Genomic DNA, 22,700 nt, shown 5'->3' on the forward strand with positions numbered 1-22,700 from the left:
AAATGACTTTTACTAATTGAGTTAACTAAAATCTATGGAATAATCCAAATTTAAGATATATAAAATAATATTATTGTTTTTTTTTTTTTCTCTCTTTTGGTCTACTAAAGGCCCTTTTATTTATTTATTTATTTTTTTTTTATAATTCAATAGTTGGGGGAAGGTGGATTTGAACCCTGAAAAACTTTGTTGGAAATATTAAGATGTGCCAATTAGTTATTAACTGATATACACATCAATAATTAATGGGTATAATCTTTAAAAACTTTCCATTATGACTAGACAAATTTTTTGTTATTTTGATTTTTTCAACAATTCATTTTCAGCCATTTTCTTGATGAATCACCCTTGATATCAGTTTTATGAAACACGCAAGCGGATGGATTGAAGAAAAAAAAAAGTACACCATTTTTTTTATGTAATAAAGAATGAATCTTTAAATCATGATTTTTGTTTTTTTTTGTTTTTGATAAGGTGATTTTATGTTTAATGATTACTATTTATCATGCTTTGAAGGTGTTTTTAGGTAGGAATGGCCTAGGAATGAGGTTGAATTGGGTGTCCTTAGTCCTATTCAGTAACAAAAACCCGCACAGGTATAGAGTAGTGTGGGATGGAGTAAAATGAGTTGAAAGTATTTTATCATTCCTAATGAGATGATTTCAATATTGATGAGTTAGAGATAACAAAAAAAATCCTTCTCAAAAAAAAAAAAAAAAGATAACAAAAAAAAAATAGAGGAGTGCCTTTAGAGGGAGAGAGAGATAACAAAATTTTTTTTTTTAATTTTATATAAAAATAATTTATACACACATACATATTCGGGAAAGGTGAGCAATTAGTAATATCCATCCCGGTCCTATAAGGCTATATAACCTCTTCGAGGTGAGAAAAATTCATGCAGGGGGAATCTAACCATTGGCAGGAGATAATATGAGTCAACTACACAAAACAAAAAAAATTTCCAACTATAGACCCAGTTTTTTTGTAGTGACTGAACAAAAGAAAGAAAATATTCAATAATATGCATGCTATAAACTCCAGAAGAGGATAGTGTTCCCTGAAAATTAATCCAAACTTCTTTAAAATTCAGAAGAAAAATCAAGAAGCAATTACAAATAGAAAAAATATATATATATCAGTAGAACATCCAGTAGTCAAATACTTCGAGAAAAATAGCGAAGTCAACAAACAAACTTGAAAGTTTTTAGACTAGGGAGTGAGAAGTAAAACTGTAAAAGTAAAGCCATGTACATACTTCACTCGCTTCCACTTGAAAAAAGACAGCAACAAATCTGCATAGTATCACAAGGATATAATAATATCACTAATGATGAAATCTGAAAATTAGATTTAAAGAAAGAAATTGAAACTTATCAAGTGTATTACAGGTTCCTTTAAAAAAAAATGTGCATTACATGTTGGTCTCAACGGCAATTCAATGAAGGTGGTGAATAGTGTCCGTTTGAATATAGTTTATTTTGCTGGAAATTGAAAATTGAAAACAATAAAAAATAATAATAATAAAGTTACTTTTCACACGCATTGCATTGTTCACAGGCCTAAATGCACTGTTTATGTCCGGACATGAACAGTGCAAGAGGCGCTGAAGAAAGATAAAAAAAAAAAAAAAAGAAGAAGAAGGCAAACGCAGGATGTGGGAAGTGTAAAACGCGCTTCCCAAACATTTGGTATGGATGAAATTTGTCAATTTGTTTTACTATTCAGCTTATTTTTGCTACTATTCATAGGTCCTACTGCACTTTTTGGTACTATTCATAGGTCTCACTGTACTATTTTAACTAACTTTTACCTTTATCTACAGTACTTTCAGCAAAAAGTTTTCAGTTTCAGCGAAATAAACGAATCCTAAACAGACCCTACATATACTGATTTACCTGTTTTTGTAAAAATGTAGGCCCAAGGTTCAAACCATATCATGTCTAGGTTTAAGGCATGTTGGATGGAGGGAGGAAAAGGAGGGAGTGGAAGGAAGTAGAGTAAAGTTGGCTGAAAATAAACTATTTTTGGGCTAAATCTACTCTACTCTACTCTATTTCCCCTTCCTTTCCCTCAATCATGGCTGTCAAAATCCCGATCTGGATCCTACAATTTTACGATCTCACCTACCCAAAACGATTTGATCTTTTAAGGATCTTACCAATCGTTCAAGATTGTACGATTCTGACGATTCCAAACGATCCTAGTTTCTTGAAATCTTCTTTAACTTGACAGAATACTCAGTTAAACCCAAATGAAAAATAACATTCCAATAGACCAAGTTTTGCTATTCTAATGTAGAGAGATAAAGTGTTAGTTGAATCAAATGAAAAATAACATCCCAATAGAGTATCACATTTTGAGATTTTTGACCTCTTTAAATAATACTTACAAATGGATGTAATGATGTATAGTAATTACATCAAATGGATGCAATTTTTTTGTTTTTTATGAATGTATAATTTATGTGATTATTTAACATACTAATTTTTTTCTCAAATAATATAGGATTTTACGATTCACGATTTGACCCTACGATCCACGACTCACCTATCTCCTACGATCTTACGTAAGATCCCGATTTTAACAACCTTGCCCTCAATCTAAACAAACCATTAGTATATCAGTATATTGTACTAGACTATACTACCATTGTACCATGTAATGTACTTATGTACCGTTAGAACTATTCTATATATCTATATAAACGACTCCTATTCCTATTTACATTTTATACACACCTATTTGGAACCCTTCCTAACTACAATCATCTAAAAGCATTTTCTTTATTTATTTTTATGTGTCTACTTTGTTCATCTTCACTAAATATTCACGTTTCAATTGATACCAGTGTATCGTTTCAAGATTACTGTTATTTATATATTTTTATACATAAATATATGTTTATATTTATTTATGTAAGTATGAATTTATGAATTTTTTTATGTTTATTAACATAAAAATTTAAAATCTACATATTTTATAAGCCTACATATTAGCCTAATTACATTAACTAATATATTAGCTTAAATAACATGTTTTTTAATGATTTTTTTTTAAAAAAATTATTAATATTTTTAAATTTTTTATTATACTGGCTAAAATGCCAATACCGACTGAAACAACCAAAATATCCCTAATATAGACCAATACAACCCTTTTTTTTTTTTTTTTGGTGGTACATTTAGAAGGAGTACTGGTTGGCACAACTGATACTAGTATGGTATTTACTTTCCTAATCTTCACCCTCATAAGTGCACTAAGCTTTGCAATGCTTTTGGCTATGGTATTAAGCAAAAGGGTTACTGATGTTATGATGGTTTTACTAAAAAACATCTCCCATCCATCATGTACTCTTTTGGGAACAAAAAATAAAATTGTACATCTTATCTAACTCGTCAAATATATCCTTGCTTTACTCTTGTTAATCCATTTATTGACCTGTTTCCTAAGTCCTTGCCCTTGATGAAGTTGGATAACTATACACAGTGTCTATTTGGAATAGCTTGTTTAGCTGAAACTGAAAACTTTTTACTGAAAGTATAGAAAAAAAAATAAAAAATAATCTAAATAGTACAGTGGAATTCATGAATAGTATCAAAAAGTGCAGTGAGACCTATAAATAATAGCAAAAATAAGTTGAAAATTTTAACTCACCCCAAATGCACACAAAATGAGTGTGATCCAAATTGTACATAATTCTGTTTTCCATGAACATAATATTGCACGTTGAAATTGATTGTCATTTTGTCTATTTCCCTGTTCTACAAAATACCTTGGAGCGTTGCATTTCCTCCCATAATTAGTTGATTGATATTTTTACTCTTATCGACTGGAACACTTTCGTGATCCTGTATCCAAACTCAAGTTTGTTCTTATAACCCAACATGAGTTTGAGGAAGGTTACAAGGATAAAGGCCCAAGGGCCATAAATATCATCTCAAGGTTTAGCGTGTCAGTACACCATACTAGACCTTACTACCTTTGTATTGTGTGATGTACTTATGTACTATTAAACCTATTCTATATGTCTATGTAAAGGCCTCCTACCAATAATTTACACACACAATACGAACCAATTTTATTCCTCTCTGTTTTGAGGGTGAAATGGAATGAACTTCATAATTTATCCTTCTTTATTTTTTAACAAAAAAAAGAGGGTTAGCTAAGCTACGTCAATCCTCAAGCAGGGCGTTTAGGTTAAGACTCGAGGACTAACCCTTATGAATGTTTATGAAGGTTGACCCGCAAGCCAACCTTCATAATTTATCATTCCCTTTTTTATAGATGTTTATGCACCTATTCATGGAGATCCACAACTCTTAGAAGAGTTGTCTATTTCTCAAGACTTGCAATACATCACCAAATAAAACAACTGTATTTTGAAATAAACCATCTTTTCAAGGGGGCAAAAGATACATAAAAATGTACTATTTTATGGTGTTATCGTCCCATGCACTTACATTATGCTCCAAATATGCCGTTGCCTATTTGACAATGAAACGTAAAACAAATTATGTGAATCAATATTTGAGGCCGGTGAGTTTCTCCTTTCTATTTATTTATTTTATTTTTGAGAATCTTTAGGTGACTTTCTACCAAATCATCAACAAGGTCAAAGCTAAACTATAATCATGAAATATGTATTTATCACAAAACCTCACATGCACTTATATATATATACCTTTGATCTGGGGGAAGATCGTTCATGTCTTTGAGCACTAGGATAATAGCTTGGTTGTGGAGACACATTTGGTAACTGCGAAGATGCAATTTGTTTTTCCTCTTTTACTTTGTTGAATATGGCAGTAAATCCTTCTCCTGATTGAGGGTCTAATTCATCCCAAGCTCCGAATTTGGGTACCGAGGCTGCTCTATGATGCTGTTTACCCCCATAAAATCCAGAAAATCAGTAGTTTCATGTAGCACTTAACAGAATGACTTTCCAAATTTTTGAGGAATGCATACATTGGTCGTTCTAGCATGTTACTTAGACCATCTACTATTGTCTTGCTAACATAAAAGACACATGTCAAACTTAATGCTAAAGGCATGATCTTAATCCAATTAAGTATCATGCAAGTCCTTTTTTTCTTGCCTTATTTCACAATAGGATTAGGATCTGTGAATTGCTATATATTGAGCTCTTTACTGGTCTTAGAATTTTAAAATAGAAGACTTACAGTTTCAACAGAGGGACGACTTCCACTTCTTTTTCTTGCATGTCCAGGTATTGACAGAGAGAAGGTATTACTTCCTTCTGCTAAACTCTTCTTCTTGTGATCAGACCCCACACGTCGGTGATTAGGCTGCATGATTGAATGTTCAGAGTTGCTTTTATCGCTGCCGGATTCTGATGTGATGCTCTTTTGGCTCTGAATTTTTGGTTGATTAACTGTGTTCCTCCGGTGAGCACGATGCCTTGTATGTCCCTCAATGTGGTGTTTTCCTACAGATGAATTTGACTTATTGGAATTGACATGGAGAGGATCCTGAAATGCATGGTGATCAGCATTAATTTCTGAGCCCCCTGTCATGTACATGAAGGCCTCTGGATTCTCCTCTGGATCATTTGGGTTCATCTTTACACTGGATTTCTCTTTGCGCGCATTGTCAAAGTAAGCTGTGTAAGGAATATTATCGTTGTCCCAGCAACCAAATTTTGGGACATGGGAGTTTTTCTGCAGCCAAGGCACTGTATGAGGATAGTTTTTAACAAGAACAGTTAATTGTTGTGCAAAAGTTCTTGAAAAGTCTGGATATGTTGTCAACTGTTCAACACATGTACTCAGGAGGTACACCCTCACCTTCTTAATGAACAATTGTAATGTATCTGTGGGACTATCTATGAGTTTTGGACTTCCAGCTATGTTACTTGTTTAAGATTTAGAGCTTAATAATTTGTCTCACCTGTAAAAGTGGGTGGCTGCAACAACTTTCATGACAACAATTAAAAAGAGCGTTAACTAAAAAGTAACCAATCCCTTTTAAGTCTATTTTCTAGTTGCATCTAGTGATCAAATTACAAAGCAAACCGTCACAATCAATCAAAATCCATAAAAAGAGTAGTGTCTTGGAAGAAACGATCGAAGCCATAAATCCAGAAAGAGCGCACCAAAAGCATGAAGAGATACACAATCAAGAACTAACAAAGGACCAAAAACCAGGCAAAAAACAAGTCAACGCTATCATCTGTTAACAAAAAGAAAACTAGCTACAGTTAAATCTTAAATACTAATCAAACCGCTAATGATAAGGACTTTGATAAGAACAAAATTGATATGTAGTACACTCACAGCCATTAATTAGATGCGTTATAATCTTTGTAGGTCTGAATTTTGGAACAAAATCCTTGATGAAGTTAAGATTATTTGTATTTGGACCAATATTAGAGCTTGCTTTGACCCAAGGAGCTGGCTTCTTGAGACGCTAAGTTGATTGCTTCGATGTTTCCAAAGCCAATTAAATATAAAAAAGCTAAAAATCTATCTGAGTCTCAAACACGGCAATATAGGCTATATAGCATTTGTTGATTTGTTCAAAAAATTAGATGCTAAATTCTTCTTTGATTGGATGAGCTAGGCATTTTGTCACGTTCTCTCTTCTTCTTGTCAGTTTCCCTACTAGAAAATTGCTTTGAAGCAAGTCCTTTAGATGAACTTTATGTATATGTGACACGTATAGACTTTTTCACTAGCTAAAACAAAAGTTGTGCATGCCGAACCAATAACTGTTTAGACTTTTGGTTCAATGGAGTATGATCTTGAAACTTTTGGGGTCTGTTTGGTAAAGTTATTAAACAACTTATTTTCAGTTTTTAAACAATAATACACATTTTTTTACACATTTTTTCACCCACACATATTTTAAAAAACTACAAATAATATTACTCAAACTCGTTTACGGAATGGAACTTGATATTTTCGGTTCTCATTGTCAGTATTCAACTACTTTAATTTTTTTGGGCTGAATAAAGATCATTTATTGCAAAAAAGAAGGCAACAAGCCGATGACAAAAGAAAACCAAAACTGGGGCCTGGGCCCTTGCCCATCTCTTTCCAAGGCCTGAGAAACAATAGCTGGGGGATAGAAGATGGGAACAGGCTCAAATCGATTCCAAAAAATAGTGGACAACAGTTTATGTTCTAGACTTCTGGACTTCTTTTCTCTTAAATATACTACCATAGTTTTTAGGGGGAAAATTGTCTAGCATTTGGGTGTTTAAAAACAAAACTACTTTAACGCACTAAAAAATTTACTTTTATCTATTTAAGCATAAATTTTGTGGTGCTAAATTGTAGTGGTGGGTGGATTTATCTGAGAGACGGTGAGAGCGAAGAAGAAGGGGAGAGGGAGAGAGATGAAATGAAGAGAAAAATAATAAAATATTGAAGAAATTATAAAAACACTTAAAGATGAAACTACAATAACCATATAAATATACACGTTTATAAATAATTTATGTAAGTAGTTTTGGTCTTAAATATATAAATTTGTCAAATTTATATATTTAAGACCAAAAACTACTTACACCCACTGCGAGTGCTCTTAGGATTGTAAGGCCTTTACATACTTCTTTATATGAGAGATTGGACAATCGTTCCCATCAAACTTGTTCAATGATGGCATTGTGAACTTTGGGGGTAACTAGGTTGAAGTACTTGAGGTAAATAAGGACAACAATTGAGAGTATGAAATTTCTTTTAAAAATTCTTCCCTCATTTGCATTTGGTCTTGGACCAAAGTAGTGACAAGGTCTTTTAGTTATTAGAATTGGTTTGGTTCATTGTGGAATTGGTCCTTTGAGAAGACAAGCTTGAGAATGTGGATAGTGTCAGGCTATCATTTGGGCTTGGTGAAGGATTTGGTGATACCTCAAGGAATGATGGGCTTTGTAGCAAGCTTCTTTCTGGGCTTGTAGGAGGATGTAGGAATAGCCTATGAGACAAGCTCGGTGGTGGACATGTAATTTTAATGTTATGGTAAATGGGTTTGTTGTGGTTCAAAGGTTGGGTTGGGTTACAGTTGGACCCTTGGTATGATCTCAGACTACTTGGAGCTTCAAAATCTGTACTAACTTCTTCATCTTGTGGATCCCCACAAACTTGATGCCAGTGTAAAAACTGTCTTCAATTTCCCTCTTCATCTCTTGACCAAGTTCTACCCTACATTGAATTGGGCCTCTTAGTCTCTTCATTTGATGTATTGGATTATATGCATTTTGTTGGGCCTTATGTATTGGCCTTCAATTCATTTTACCAGGCTTCTGGGATATCACATATTGAGCAGTAAAATAAAGCAAGTGAATGATGCATGCTAAAGCAATGATGACAATAATGGAAAGCTCTTAATATACATATCATGAATAGCCATCAATTTCAATGTAAAACTTAGCCCTCAATGTCCCTGTTGGAGTCACCACTGAGGATCCACTTTCTTTCCCCGCTTGGAAACCTTCTAGAGGAATAGGAAAGAATTGTGTTCATCACATCTGTATATGGAGTCACCGTTTATTTTTTCATGGAAAAATAAGAAAACTATCATGAAGTATCTCTAAATTGAATGACTTGAACATTACATCAATGAATTATAAAGAAAAAAAAAATTACATAGCTTCGGTCGTAGATACAATCTAAGAAAAAGATAATGTACAATGTTTTGGTCCTAAATACATTCTAAAAAAAGAAAAGTACATTAATTTGTTTCCTAACTACAATATAAGAAAAGCCTAAAATAATAAGCACTCCATCCGCAAACTCAAGATTTGAAATCGAAAACTAGGCTATAGAGATGGGAAGGTATTAGACACTCATTTTGCCTTATTCATAAATTAGTCTTCGAGAAATTGATGGTTATGTCATGTCTACATTTTCATCCAACTTGTTATATTGCTATGCGATTCTTGAATATAAATATTATGCTCATGTGATATTTGATATAATCATAAACTTAGATCTAATGAATGATCATATTATTAGATGTATGATTATGCTAATCAACATATATCATTAGAAATCATAAATTTTTTATTTTATTATTATTTTTTTTTTTGAGAAACAGCTTGATCATGGAATTTTATTCAAGCAGTTGGTAAATCAGCATAAAATACAGTAGCAATGTCTAGTGAATCAAATTCCATCCAAACTAATAAAAGAAAAGACAAGTTTTTTCTCCTAGATAAGACATGTAATTGCATTACCTTGCCTAAAAGCACTGTTTTAAAAACCGGACCGGACCGGCCGGTCCGGCCGGTTCAACCGGGAATCGGAGGCCAATCCGGTCCGGTTAAAATGTCAATAACAGGTCAATAACCGGAAAACCGGCCAAAAACCGGGGTTGAACCGGAAATTAAAAAAAAAAAGGGTTCTTTGACCGGTTCGGTTTTTAAAACCATGCCTAAAAGTATGAGAGAAAGAGAAACTTTGCAAAGAATGAGATAAAGTATCTTTAACAAGATGACCAAAAGCTGAATACAACATATCACACTTACTGAGAGAATTAATAACCACTTCTGAATTGCCCTTGAATATTGAATGGTTAACTCAGCTAACCTATTAAGGGGTAAAACATCCTCACCTAGTCGAAGTTTATTACATCAAGTCCATAACAACCAAGCCGTGACAACAAATAATTCTACTGTGTGAGGTTGGCTTCGTATTAGAGCTACAAAATCAGAGAAAGAACCATGAGCTGTTATGTCTCGATCCACCCAACTGAAGGCTTGATTTGATTCCACACTGGTTGGCTTGCTTCACATTACCACAGGGCATGGAGTGTAGTTTTTGGGCCTTCCAAACAAAGAGAGCCGATGTCATCCTGGCCTGCAGAACCTGTCGCTTCTTAAGATTACGCCGATAATTCACAAATATCATTTAGGGTCCGTTTGGATACAGCTGAAAATTGAAAACTGAAATTAAAAATTGAAAAACACTGTAGCAAAATAATTTTTAAATGTGTGAATAGTACCGTGAGACCTATTTTTAATAAAAAATTATTGAAAAGTGAGGTTTGTGAGTCCCGTAAATAGTGCACGGGACCTACTGATGTGGCTGACAATTGTTTGACAAGTCAAATATTGCGGCTACTGTTTATGAACAGTGTATGAATAGTAGCCATAATAGTAAAATTTGTCCCTAAAACGCGTAAAAAAAAAAAAAAAAAAAAAAAAAAAACGCTAGACGCAGACGCTTTCAGTCGAATCCAAACGTACACTTAGTATAACTTCATTCAGTAATGTTTCAGCTAAGAACACAACTACAGGAACTTGTGTAGGATCATCATGTTATATATGTGTAATCATAAAAATTTAAATTAGATTAACGTTTATACCTATTGGAATATTTTAAAAAGATTAGTATCTTTTATTTAAATCCTTTCCGTTCACTAAAGTTTTATTAGATATCTAATAAAACTTTAGTGGCAACTATCAAATTGTTTAGTATTTATAGAATACTTCCGGAGTACCATAAATATATAATACTCCATTTCTCACATAATTGTGGGTTTTACACTTTTACTAATTAAATTCATTGTGAGACCTACAAATCATGTGAGAGGAGGGAGTGTGGTACTCCCGGAGGGGTTTGGCTTACTTCTAATACTTTTTTAACTGGAATCTCTTTTTGTTTTAATGAGAAACTGTCACATTACCCACTAACTAAATAAAATATGAAGATTAAAACCCACTACCACTTGTTATTGTGTATTTAAAATAAAATGAGACTTCCAGTTAAAAAAGTATCGGAAGTAAGCCAAAAAAGTACTGAAGGTAAGCCAAATCCCCCTGGAATATTCAATAATTTTCCCAAATTGTCAACCATAAATATTACCATATCAAACGTTGTTCTCAAACGTTCTGGTATGAATCCTTATATGAGAATTGTCATTTACTATTGAATTGTTTTTGACTTGATTAGTCAAAGCAATAAAGAGAGAAAAGTTATCTATATTATTTAATCCCATTAAACATGATTTTTATTATATGATTCATTGGCCTATCTATATATAGGTCTACTTGTCACACTAAAGCAGATGATGCGTTTTTTTTTTTTTTTTTTTTTTTTTTTTTTTGCGCCTTTTATCTTCTCACCCTTGCATGCAACAACAATTTCCAAAAATTCTGCTTGGTCATTTCCTGTTATTTTAGAAAATATATATTTTCTATACTCTTTATTCTGGGTTCAAGAAAGTACTGTTTTGAGAACTTATCCAACATTATCCATCGAGTGGTGTAAGCATGTTAGGATACACAACTTGGTGGTAGGGCTTGGTGTATGTTGGGGCAGCACACAAAATTATTTAGTGTACTACACCAGAAAATTTTGTAGACAATGTGTACCATCTCAAGAGAGAGACCCGCTCCGTGCCTCAGCTTTGCCACCTAGAATCTCAGGGAATTGACAATAATTTTGTTTATAATGTTATGAGATGATTTTAAAGTACCAATTAATGATGTAATATCTCTCAACTTGTTTTCTAATTTATGGTAAATACAATTTTAGTGAAATATGATTATATAAATAATGCTTTTATGTACTTAGGAACAGCAACCTACATGCACGACCTCTTTCAAGTGATATGATGGCAGATTTCCTCTACCGATGTGAATTTGCTTGCTATGCTTACCTCCTTTAATTAATCTATAAAACTTCCGCTTGAATTTTTGAGGGAGTTGTGCATGCCAACATGGGTTGTATATTGTAGAATGATTTGATAACAATTGTGTAGTGTAGTGTTAGTTGAATGTGTAGAGTTAGATGACATGAAGACGGTATTGTTGCATGAAGTAGCTTAATGTCTCTCTCAAGATTTTCTCAGCAACAATTCTCTAATCTGATACATGGAATTGGAATCCCCCAATTTGACGAGGGAGTTGTATTTATAAAGGTGAACGGATAAGGGAGTTTCAATTTCCTTCCCTTCAATTCTTCTAGATGCTTTTGAACTCATGTTTACCTTTGTACATGTTTGAATTGAAATTCGAGCTAATAAGAGGCACCACAATTCAAATTTGGAAAAATATTGAAACCAAGTGTTAATTGAGTTTTTTTGACATTTTGGCTCTTAAATTTGATTTTTACATGATTTTTGCTCTTTTTTTTATTTTTTATTTTTTATATATTTGTTTTAGGATAATTACAAATTTAAAAGTCCTTTTTCAGCCACTAAAAGATTAGGGTGTTCTCCAAGTAATATTTAATTTTCAATGCTTCCTCTTTATTTTACAAGGAAATTAATTCAAAAATCATAATTATCTTGAAAACTTTATCTGATAACTTTAATTACATTCTTGTCTTAATTTTTTTTTTTTTTTTTTTTTTGAGAAAGGTCTTAAAATTTAAACCAATGTCATTTTCACAAATAATTAATTTTTAATTACGTTCTTGTCTTAAAATTTAAACCAATGTCATTTTCACATGTAATTAATTTTAATTAAGAGTAATGCTATAGACATAAACTATTTAACAACATTTTTACAAACTATTGATGTGACAAATAATTACTAGTTCTAATCTGGGTCCACTATTAACATCACATTTTAATTTACTAATAATTATTAGAAAATGCTAAAGCCACATTAGCAATTTGTAAAAATGTTGTAAAATAGTTTGTGTCCGTAGCGTTACTCTTTTATTAATCCAAATTAAGGAATTAAAATTAATTAATCATAAACACATAATTCAATCCTTAATTAGTATGACCATTGAAACTCAATGTTGCTTCATCTTTTGATTGAGTTGTCCGATTGCATGTCGTTATGAACTCAAATGTATCTTAGAATAAAATTTGTGTTCATGGAATGGACCTAATGATGTCTTTACTACTAAGTGAAATGAATTTATGATTTTGACCTTGTATGAGTGGACGATTGCAAAATAGGATATGTACAAACATATCATTTTTTAATACATATATTGTGTATACAACTTCAAAAATCTTGGTTACACATGTAGAAAGAAAGAACTATGTGTTTTGAATACAATATTTAAATAAAAACTTCGCAAACATAAACATAAATTCAAACTTAAACCTTTATTTTATTTTGTTAATGTTTTATCCTTAAAAAAAAGTTAGTTTCTCTTCAAATATAAGATGAGAATATATAATATCTGAATTTATTAAGTTGTTTACACTCAATTTATGTTTTCTTTTAATGTATAGATTAATTCAATAATTTTCAAGGGACAACAAACCTCCAAAGTTTTAAAATTTAAAAAAAAAATTAGTTCATAAAAATATTTAAACCTATTTTATTTTGTTGTAATTCTTATTTGAGGATTTGTTGATTGTGATTTTGAGCAGGCCACAAGAACCAAACAGCTCCCTCAATTCACCTAACATATGACTTCTTTAAGTATTTTTGCAATTCTTTGAACACCTACCCTTTTTTTAATATTTTAATTGATTTTGATTTATATATAATATATAATGATAAAAATAACTGAAGATCTCACATAAAAAATAATAATAAACACTAAAGTGCTGAACCAATTTCTCGTCCAAAAAAAGAAAAATTGTTTAATCAATTATTCCAAGCTTTGATCAATTCACACAAAGTATCATGATGGTAATGTTTCAAGCAAAAGACATCACATTCTTCCCTGTTTTCAAAGACAAAAGTAAATAATTGGTTGTTATTAAATGCAAATACTCCTTCAAATATGTCTTTTAAATTCAAAACCTCCTCCATTTTTTTTTTTCCAGTTGTAAAAACACTCAAAATATGTATTTCAGTTTTATCGAAACTAATTCTTAAAATACTAAAGAATATTAAAGTAAAAATTTAAACAAAAATATCAAAATCCAAAATAAATTAACTAACAAATCTAAAATACCTATATTTTTAAAATTGTGGGTTGGGTTGGAACTTGGATTATGTGAGTTGAAAATAGTGCCAACTTGAACCCAACCCAAACTTTATAAAAAAAGTTATAACTAATCAATCCACAAAAACCAACCCAAGATGTCAAGTTGGATTGGGTACTTGGGTCAGATTCTTTAAGTTGTTGGGTTGAATACACACGCTTGACTAGTTAACTTTATAACACGTCTACAACTGTATGAGTATATACAATTAACTCTTAAGTAACACATATATAAGATTTAAACTTCAAATCTATCCTAATTATCCCTTAAGCTAGAGCTCAAGTGGCTACTGAATCAAATTAGTCATAAAAGCAATTGCTCATTTAACATAATGCACCTAGAAATGGTGTTGCCTCAGACATAGGATGATCGAGGTAATGGACCCTGTTCATTCATGTGACTCTTATGCTGAGATATTTAGGTTTTGCCTTAGACATAATGCTGAGATACATTCATGTGAATCTTATATTTGTAGAATTTGTAGAAGATATAGTGCTGCAGATCGACCTAACATATATGTCAGATTTTATTAATTTTTGAATCTCTTCCATTTTTTTTTTCGGTTGTAAAAACACTCAAAATATGTATTTTGTTAATTGTTAAACTATCTTTATTAAATAATCTACTAGTAAATGCCTTTTAGATTTAATTAAAAATTAAACTCAAATAAAAGCTATATTAAAACCATAATTTTTTAACTTAAGATAATAAAAAAATAAAAAAAAAACCTTTATTTATACTGCAAATTCTAAAACACGATTAACATAAATACTAGTAAAAGAATGTGCATGCTAGGATAAAGTTGAATTATCTCTATGAATTGAATTATTTCACCCAAAAACTTTGAATGTAAGGCATAAATGAAAGGCGTAAATGCACTTTTAGTCCCTACATTTTGGATTTTTTTCATTTTAGTCCCTACATTTTAATTTTACCACTTTTAGTCCTTAATTCAATTAACACGTTCCATTTTGGTCCTTTCTGTTAGCCCACTAATAGAAATTGCTTAGGTGGCAAATTGAGTGCATTGCTGGCACATTAAATGCTGACGTGGCCAATTAAAAAATAATAAAAAATTTTAATTAGCATTTAAAAAAATGCCATGTCAGCTTCTAAATATTAAAAAAAAAATTATTAATCAATTTTAACAAAAAAAAAAAAACAAAACAAAATTAAAAACAATAAAATACATCAATTCAGATCTAATTCATTTTGAACAAAAACACAATCACAGATTTAAATATCAACACAAGAACATAAAGTACAAGCCCAGAACCAAACACAAAAAACACAAACTCAAATTTAAACATTAACACAAGATCACGAACACAAAGAACACAATAACAAACATAAACCAATTAAAAAGAGTAATTAAAATGAAATGCGTTTATTGATTTAGGGACTAAAAGTGATAAAATTAAAATGTAGGGACTAAAATGGAAAAAAGCCAAAATATAGGGACTAAAAGCGCATTTACGCCTCCTAAAAACTCATAGTAGGAAAAACTAAACCAACCTAGAAATCCATTAACCCACAAATCCATTAAACCCAATAAATTTGAACCTGCCAACTATAAAGAAATTTAAACAAACCCAGAAAATTTGAATCCATCGATCCACCACTCTCCGCTGCTTTGATCTCAGCTGATCTAGACAATCAGGTTGCTCTACTGCTCAGTTGATCTCACGATTTTGTTTTTCTTGTTTCTTTGTTTTTGCTTCCCGATCTGGGGTTTTGGGTGGTGGCTAACAACGGTGGTGGTGTTAGAGGTGGTAGTTTGGTGAGGCTATGATTTGATGGTTCAGTGAGTTGGCTGTGGTGTTGGATTTGCTATATTGCTGGTTTTTTTTTTTTTTTTTTGCAAATTTTTTTTTCCTTGCAAATCTGGGTTTCTTTTAAAGAACCCAGCAAAAGAGAGAGGGTTAGAGTTTTAAAGAGAGAAAGCCTAGGGTAAAGATAGAATCCAGCAAACTGATGGGTACCTTTTATCCTTAATTTTTGTATTTAATTAATTTTATTTTGTGATTTTTCTATGAAGAATTAAGTAGTCAATTTTTGGATTTAGTAGTGGAAGGCTAGCGAATCTATAGGTGTATGTTTACATGGATTTGTGGCTTTGACTGTAGGTGTATTGGTTTTCTTGTCATTGTAAAAGTATGTTTGGCAATTGCAGTGGGCATTGGGTAAGAACGTTAAACGCATCATTCCATATACAATTTTGAGTTTTGATTTTAGCTCATTCAACCTAGAAAATGAGCAGCCCATTTTTAATGGAGATTATTAACTCAAATTTGTAAAATTACTTTATGGTTTGAAAAATTGCTTTGTCTACGCTCTTTCATAAAACTTTGTGCTAATTATGTATATGAAAAATGATGAACTTGACTTACTTTTTGATATTTTTCTTTTATGTTTATGTGAAGAAGAAGAAGAATGAGAAAAAAGAGGAGAGAGACATAAAATATAATGAAAAAGACACATTTACTCATATTTTTAATGGTAAAAAGGGAGAGGTAGGTTACGGATGTCTAGCGGAGGGCACCTTAGGTGGGTTAAGTGACATTTTTTAAATTACAGGTGGTTTAGTTAAAACCGGCAAAACCACAGGTGGGTTAATTGCAATTACGCTTAAATAAATTTATAGAAACTAAGGGCATGTTTGGTAGACTGTAATGATGATTACATAAGAATAGGAATAGGTATTACAGGGAATGCAAAATGCTGTAATGTAATAATTATTCCTATTCAGTTGTTTGGTAACCCTATAGTAATAATAGAACCTTGAATATGTATTCCACATGTTTGGTACAACATCTTAAAACAATGTAATGAAAGCTTTTTAAATCAAATTGCCTAAAATGCCCTTATTATAATAAATATCCAACCAAAACATCACAACCAAAACCAACTTCCTTTTCTTTATCCCATTCCTTGTGGCTAAACTCAAACGGGCCATAACTACAAACAATAGCATTGAACAAATTCACAATACTATTAATAAAATTTGTACACAATTTAAATAATTGAACAAGATGATAATTAAAATAATATAGTACATATGAATAACCACAATACCAAGTGCATGGGTAACCCACCACCAAATTCCTTGCGACTAATGTTCACACTTCAATAGATAAATTTTGTGCAAACCCACACTTCAATAGATAACTTTCACACTTGATAGATAACTTTGACACAGACCCACACTTCAATAGATAACTTTCAATTCTCTGTCTCCTAATATTAATTAATTGATTTTGAAATTCTGAATTTTGATTATTTAAAGTCATCCCCACAGATTACATATAGTATATATCAGACACGTTAATATATATATATTGCAGATCTATGGGCAGAAAAAAAATCCTGGGAAGAGAGAACAGCAATTGAGGGTGAGTAAAAGGAAATACCCATACAAATAGATGAGAAAAGAAGAGAAAGAGGGTGCAATACCTGTGGAAATCGCAGACCTAAGGGAAGAAGGAAAAAAAAATTTCCTTGAGAAGAGGGAGCAACCGAGGGTGAAAGAAAGACAATACCCATATAAATAGATCTCTAGTAGCGGGAAAATAAAATTTTAGAGAGGAGGGAGATGGAAAATTTAGGAAGGAGATGAAATTTTGGAGAAGATGCAGGTATTGAGGGATTTTGGAAATTTTGTTAACAGTTGGAGAAAATACGAGTAGTGGGGGATTTTGGGATTTTTGTTAACAGAGCAAGGAGAAAGAAACTTTTGGAGAAGACGTAGGTAGAGGGGGATTTTGGGAATTTCGCTTAAGTAGAGCGTATTACATTTAGTAAGGGAATAGGGATTCAGTACTTTTAATAAGGAATGTCTATTCCTCATTTTAAGGAATAGAGATTCGTATGGAATAATTATTACAAGTAATAAAAACATAACCAAACAATTGTAAACCTGAACCATAAGAATAGCTATTATATTATAGTTTCTATTACAGTCTACCAAACGTAACCTCTAATATATTTTAATTTCCTTCATTTTTTACACAGTACTCGACTTAATAGGAAGTTGAGTTCCACCAAAGCCAAAACCACTGTAAACTGGCCGTTTCACCAAAACCATATGCAACGACACCGTTTCACCAAAACTCAAAACGTTTTCCCAAATCACAATACTCAGAGACCTGCTGATGCTCACCGTTGACGGCTCCAGCTCGACCAGATCAGGTCCAAGGCGAAGGCGACGGCGCCGGCGAGTTTCTTTTCTCTTTCTGAAAAATGAAATGTCTACTTCACGAGAGTTGTGTGTAAAACTGGAAGTAGATTCCGAATTGATCGTTATAGAAAACTCTCCCATCCCATGTCTTCAACAAGAGGATCGGTGTTATCTGAAGGAGGAAAAAGGCATCGCAAGCAGCCAGAATGTTCATGCCAAAAAATCCTTTTTTTCGTTAGCGTCATTCAGGCATATAATTTAAAACGCTCTTATCTGGTGAGCCTTTATTTTGTATATATGACTTAAAATGACAAGAAGGCTTTCCCTATTTGAAAAAAGAAAAAAAAAAAACTATCAAATAAATTTTTACTCAAAAGAAAGAAGAAGTAGTAATTAACGGTGTAAATAATAAATTACACCCTTAAAATTTGGAGTGGTTGGATTTTTTATATCCTTAAGTTTCAGAATTTAAATTTTTCCTCATGAAGTTTGAGGTGTTTAGATTTTACACACTGACGTTTCAGAATTTAGATTTTACCCCTTAAAGTTTAGGGTTGTTTGGATTTTACACCCCAAATTCTAAAATTTTAGAGTGTAAAATCTAAACACTCTAAAACTTTAAGGAGAAAAATTCAAACACTCTTAAAATATAGGGGGTAAAATCTAAATTCTGAAACGTTAAGGTATAAAGTTTAAACATCACAAAACTTTAAAGAGTAAAATTCAAATTCTGATACTAGTATCAGGAATAAAATTTAATCACCCTTAATTATCCCAATTAGAATCGATTCCTTTTGTGTGATGTTCAATCAACCTTCAACAAATAATCTGATCTTCCTTCAAAGAAAAAAACAAGTAATGGATTGGTCCCACACAAGACAAAAAAGAAATAAACAAATAGGAAAAAATTCTTCTTTCACCAAAAAGCACAATATTGGTCACAGCTCGCCTATGTGGTAAGTTGTAATTGATGAAAAAATGTTATCATATGGACCCATCATCACCCTCCTACTTATCACAATTTACCGCATGAGTGGATTAGGGTTAATATTGTGCCTTTTTGGTGTGACACAAAAATTATTCATAAATAAGTAGAGCAGTTAAAGGCCTCCTTCCAAACAGGGAAATAAATAAAAAACAAATCGAATCGTCATCATAAAGTTGCAGTAGGTCCCACCCCCCCTCCCCCCTAGAAGTTGAAGTAAATTCGTTTCTTCACAGACCCCAAAGGAAGGCTATCAGCCATGGCAAACTTGAGTTTCCCTTCACCATATTTACTTGTCCTAACTCTTCTCCTCCTCTTTTTTCTAATCTACATCTCTCCCTTAAACCACAACCGCCTCACTCTCCACCCATCACCACCTACCAACCATGAAATTCCAACAAAACTCCCACCTGCACCCTCTTCCACCGCTGCAGCTAACAGCGTTTCCAACCATGTCAAGGTGCACAATTCTTTGTTTTGTTGCAAAGCTTTATGATTTTGTTTTTTGGTTCATAATTATATGTATCAATGGTTTTTTTTTTATTAGAGAAAATTTATTAGCACAACACAATCACAATATTTTCACGCTTCGAATAATTCTGAAGACTATTTGACACCACCATGTTTTGTTGTGGTCGTAAAAGAAGTTTTTTTTTTTAAAATATTATTATTATATATATATTTGATTTGTTTTGGGCACTTTCGTGTGAGTAGAGGAAGAATAAAACGGAGAGGATTGAAGAAGAGTTGGCTAGAGCGCGAGCGGCTATTCAGAAAGCTATTTGTACAAAAAACTATACTTCTGACAGAGAGGAAACGTACATTCCCAAAGGAAGCATTTACAGAAATGCATATGCTTTTCATCAGTTAAGTATTTAGTCTTTTTATATCTTTAATATTTGATTATTTATTCGTTTATTTTTATCAGAAATCCCATCAAACTTTATGAAGCATTGAAAACTATGGCGTTACTCTGTTCGCTCAATGGTGGTGAAAGTCAAAATAGCTTCTTTTTTTTTTCTTTTTTTTTTAATTTATGGAATTTAAAATTGCTACACTATTTAGTTTAGGATTTTGGCAATAGCTTATAAATCTAATGACATTTCCAGTGTCAGTCAGCGATCAGCATTTAAACCGCAGAAAGAAAAATCCCAACCTAGCTGAGGATTAGGACAGCAGGACATTTTTTAACATTGTCCAAATTACATCTTTTGGGCTGTTTGGGATTGTTAATTATATCAGAAAAATTAGGACCAGAGGCAATTCCACTTTGCCAAATCTTCTGAAACTCGTTTCAGAAGTCCACGTTCCTGCTAGCAAACATGCCCCCAATCCTTTTTCTTTTTCTTTTGTCTGTGTGTGTGTTGGTTCTGTGGTTGAAGTTGAGGATGAGGTTGGGTCCAATTCTGTTTTAGTTTTTTCCAATCTTTAGCGAGTAATGTTAGAAACATATCATTATCACTTTTACTTGGACTTATTATTGATACCAATTTGTATATACAGAAAAATTATGAACAAATTGGATTGAATGTAATTTGAGTTTGAGTGAGAATACAATTTTCTGTTCTAACACTTATCTTTGTTTATTATGAAATTGAGAGTAAAATTGTCAACCATGACTTCTCTCATCTTGCAAAAAGTGGCTGTTGTATACATTGGATACGAGCCATACAACATCACTTTCTTTTCTTTATTGTGGAACAATTATGCACAAATTACCAAATACAAAAAATATTGTAAATGTATATAATTTTAGTAGTAAATTATGGAAGAAAATTTTTATAATGGGGCCGGAGTAATATTTGATCATCCCTCAACTTTTTTAAATTCTTTGTACAATATGCAATATCTGCACATAAAACAATGAATGTCTCAATACCAAGACATCTTTTCTTTAATTATTATAGTACTTGATAGTGTTTTGGGTAATTAACTAGTAATAGGTATACGTTTATTGCACGGTGACGTTGGAATTTAAAAATATTAACATGTCACATACAATAATTTTTTTGGATTGGGATTGGGCAGGAGCCATATAGAGATGGTGAAGAGCTTCAAGGTATGGGCGTACAGGGAAGGAGAGCGACCCCTAGTACACAGTGGGCCAATGAGTTATATTTATTCCATTGAGGGCCAATTCATCGATGAGATGGAAAGTGAAAAGAGCCACTTCATGGCTCGCCATCCTAGTGAAGCACATGCATTTTTCCTACCAATAAGTATTACCAAAGTTGTTGACTTCTTTTATAGGGCTGACCCCTTTCACTTTCCAATGCTGCCAATCTTCACAGATTATGTCAATGTAGTAGCAAAGAAATACCCCTACTGGAATAGAAGCCATGGAGCAGACCATTTCATGGTCTCTTGTCATGATTGGGTAATGCTTTTTTTCAATTGCTTAAAAAGTTGAGTATTCATATATGATCTTAACCCTTTCTCTTGCACACGAGAAAGCTCATTGTCTATGGGACATATGTAACACTCTCTCACATGAGAGTGTACTCCACAAATGTGTGACTCACTCCTATGTGAGAGGGTAGTTACATATGCCGGATACATCATATACTATCTTCATTGCATATGCACGTGCACCACACACACACACATATACATCCAATTTGACACGACTTTGTATTCTCTCTTTAGACCATCTCTCTTTAATTAGTTTTGTAAAACCCTATATTAAGATGTTAGTACCTAGGCATCATACTGAAAAACCCTATATTAAACTATCTTCTATGGGATTATTCAGGCACCAGAAGTCATAAAAGAGAAGCAAGAGTACTTTAAGCACTTCATAAGAGTGTTATGCAATGCCAACACATCTGAAGGATTCATACCCACAAGAGATGTCTCATTGCCAGAATTTAACTTAAAAGGTTACCCTGAGTATAGCCTTGGTCCTCAACGCATTGGCCTACCTCCAAGTAAGCGCACGATCCTTGCCTTCTTCTCTGGGGCTGCGCATGGAGACATTAGAAAACGTTTGTTTGAGCATTGGAAAGATAAAGATAGTGAAGTTCAAGTATATGAGGGAATTCCCAAAGGGAAAAACTATCACAAAATTATGTCAGAAGCCAAATTTTGCTTGTGCCCAAGTGGGTCAGAAGTAGCGAGTCCTAGAGTGGTGGAAGCAATGTATCAAAATTGTGTCCCCGTGATTATTTCTGATTACTATACATTACCTTTTAGTGAAGTTCTTGATTGGAGCAAATTTGCAGTATTTATTCCTCCAAAACAAATACCAGAAATTAAGACGATTCTTAGAGGAATTTCACAAAAAAGGTACTTGACATTGCAGAAGAGAGTGACACAAGTTGCAAGACATTTTGTGTTGAACCGACCAGCAAAACCCTTTGATGTATATCATATGGTGCTCCATTCAGTGTGGCTTAGAAGGCTTAACATTCAGCTACCGTTGAATATTTTTTGATTAGTAATGTATACAAATTTTAATGATTGATACCTTGCATAATTGTTTTTTTATTTTTAAGAGTACATCGTTGTAATTGAACGTAAATGTATTTGGTTTTTAGGCGCACCGCATCTATTGGTGCTGGCAGAGATGTATATTCTGTCTCTTTGGTAAATTTATTAGGCTCGGATGTGCTGTTTTTCTTTGTGCCCAAAAATAAAAATAGAAAGCAGATACAAGCATCAATTGAACTGCTA

At 32.5% G+C, this 22,700-nt stretch overlaps 2 protein-coding genes across 2 annotated transcripts; one reads left to right on the forward strand and one right to left on the reverse strand.

Annotated features, from left to right (window-relative positions):
- Positions 1–1,036: 1,036 nt before the first annotated feature.
- Positions 1,037–6,495, reverse strand: LOC126726987 (RPM1-interacting protein 4-like). Its single transcript, XM_050432430.1, has 4 exons — positions 6,297–6,495; positions 5,184–5,681; positions 4,685–4,882; positions 1,037–1,295 (listed from the first exon to the last, which is right to left on the reverse strand). The coding sequence occupies exons 1-4, from the start codon at positions 6,300–6,302 to the stop codon at positions 1,260–1,262; spliced, it is 738 nt and encodes a 245-aa protein (XP_050288387.1). The 5' UTR covers positions 6,303–6,495; the 3' UTR covers positions 1,037–1,259.
- Positions 6,496–19,240: 12,745 nt separating this feature from the next.
- LOC126726988 (probable glycosyltransferase At5g20260) lies at positions 19,241–22,700 on the forward strand. The gene is made up of 4 exons (XM_050432431.1): positions 19,241–19,488; positions 19,743–19,894; positions 21,057–21,405; positions 21,781–22,700. Exons 1-4 carry the CDS (start codon positions 19,288–19,290, stop codon positions 22,459–22,461), a joined length of 1,383 nt encoding a protein of 460 aa, XP_050288388.1. The 5' UTR covers positions 19,241–19,287; the 3' UTR covers positions 22,462–22,700.

Source organism: Quercus robur, chromosome 5 (genome assembly GCF_932294415.1).
Source record: "Quercus robur chromosome 5, dhQueRobu3.1, whole genome shotgun sequence".
In the NCBI taxonomy this organism is placed as follows: domain Eukaryota; kingdom Viridiplantae; phylum Streptophyta; class Magnoliopsida; order Fagales; family Fagaceae; genus Quercus; species Quercus robur.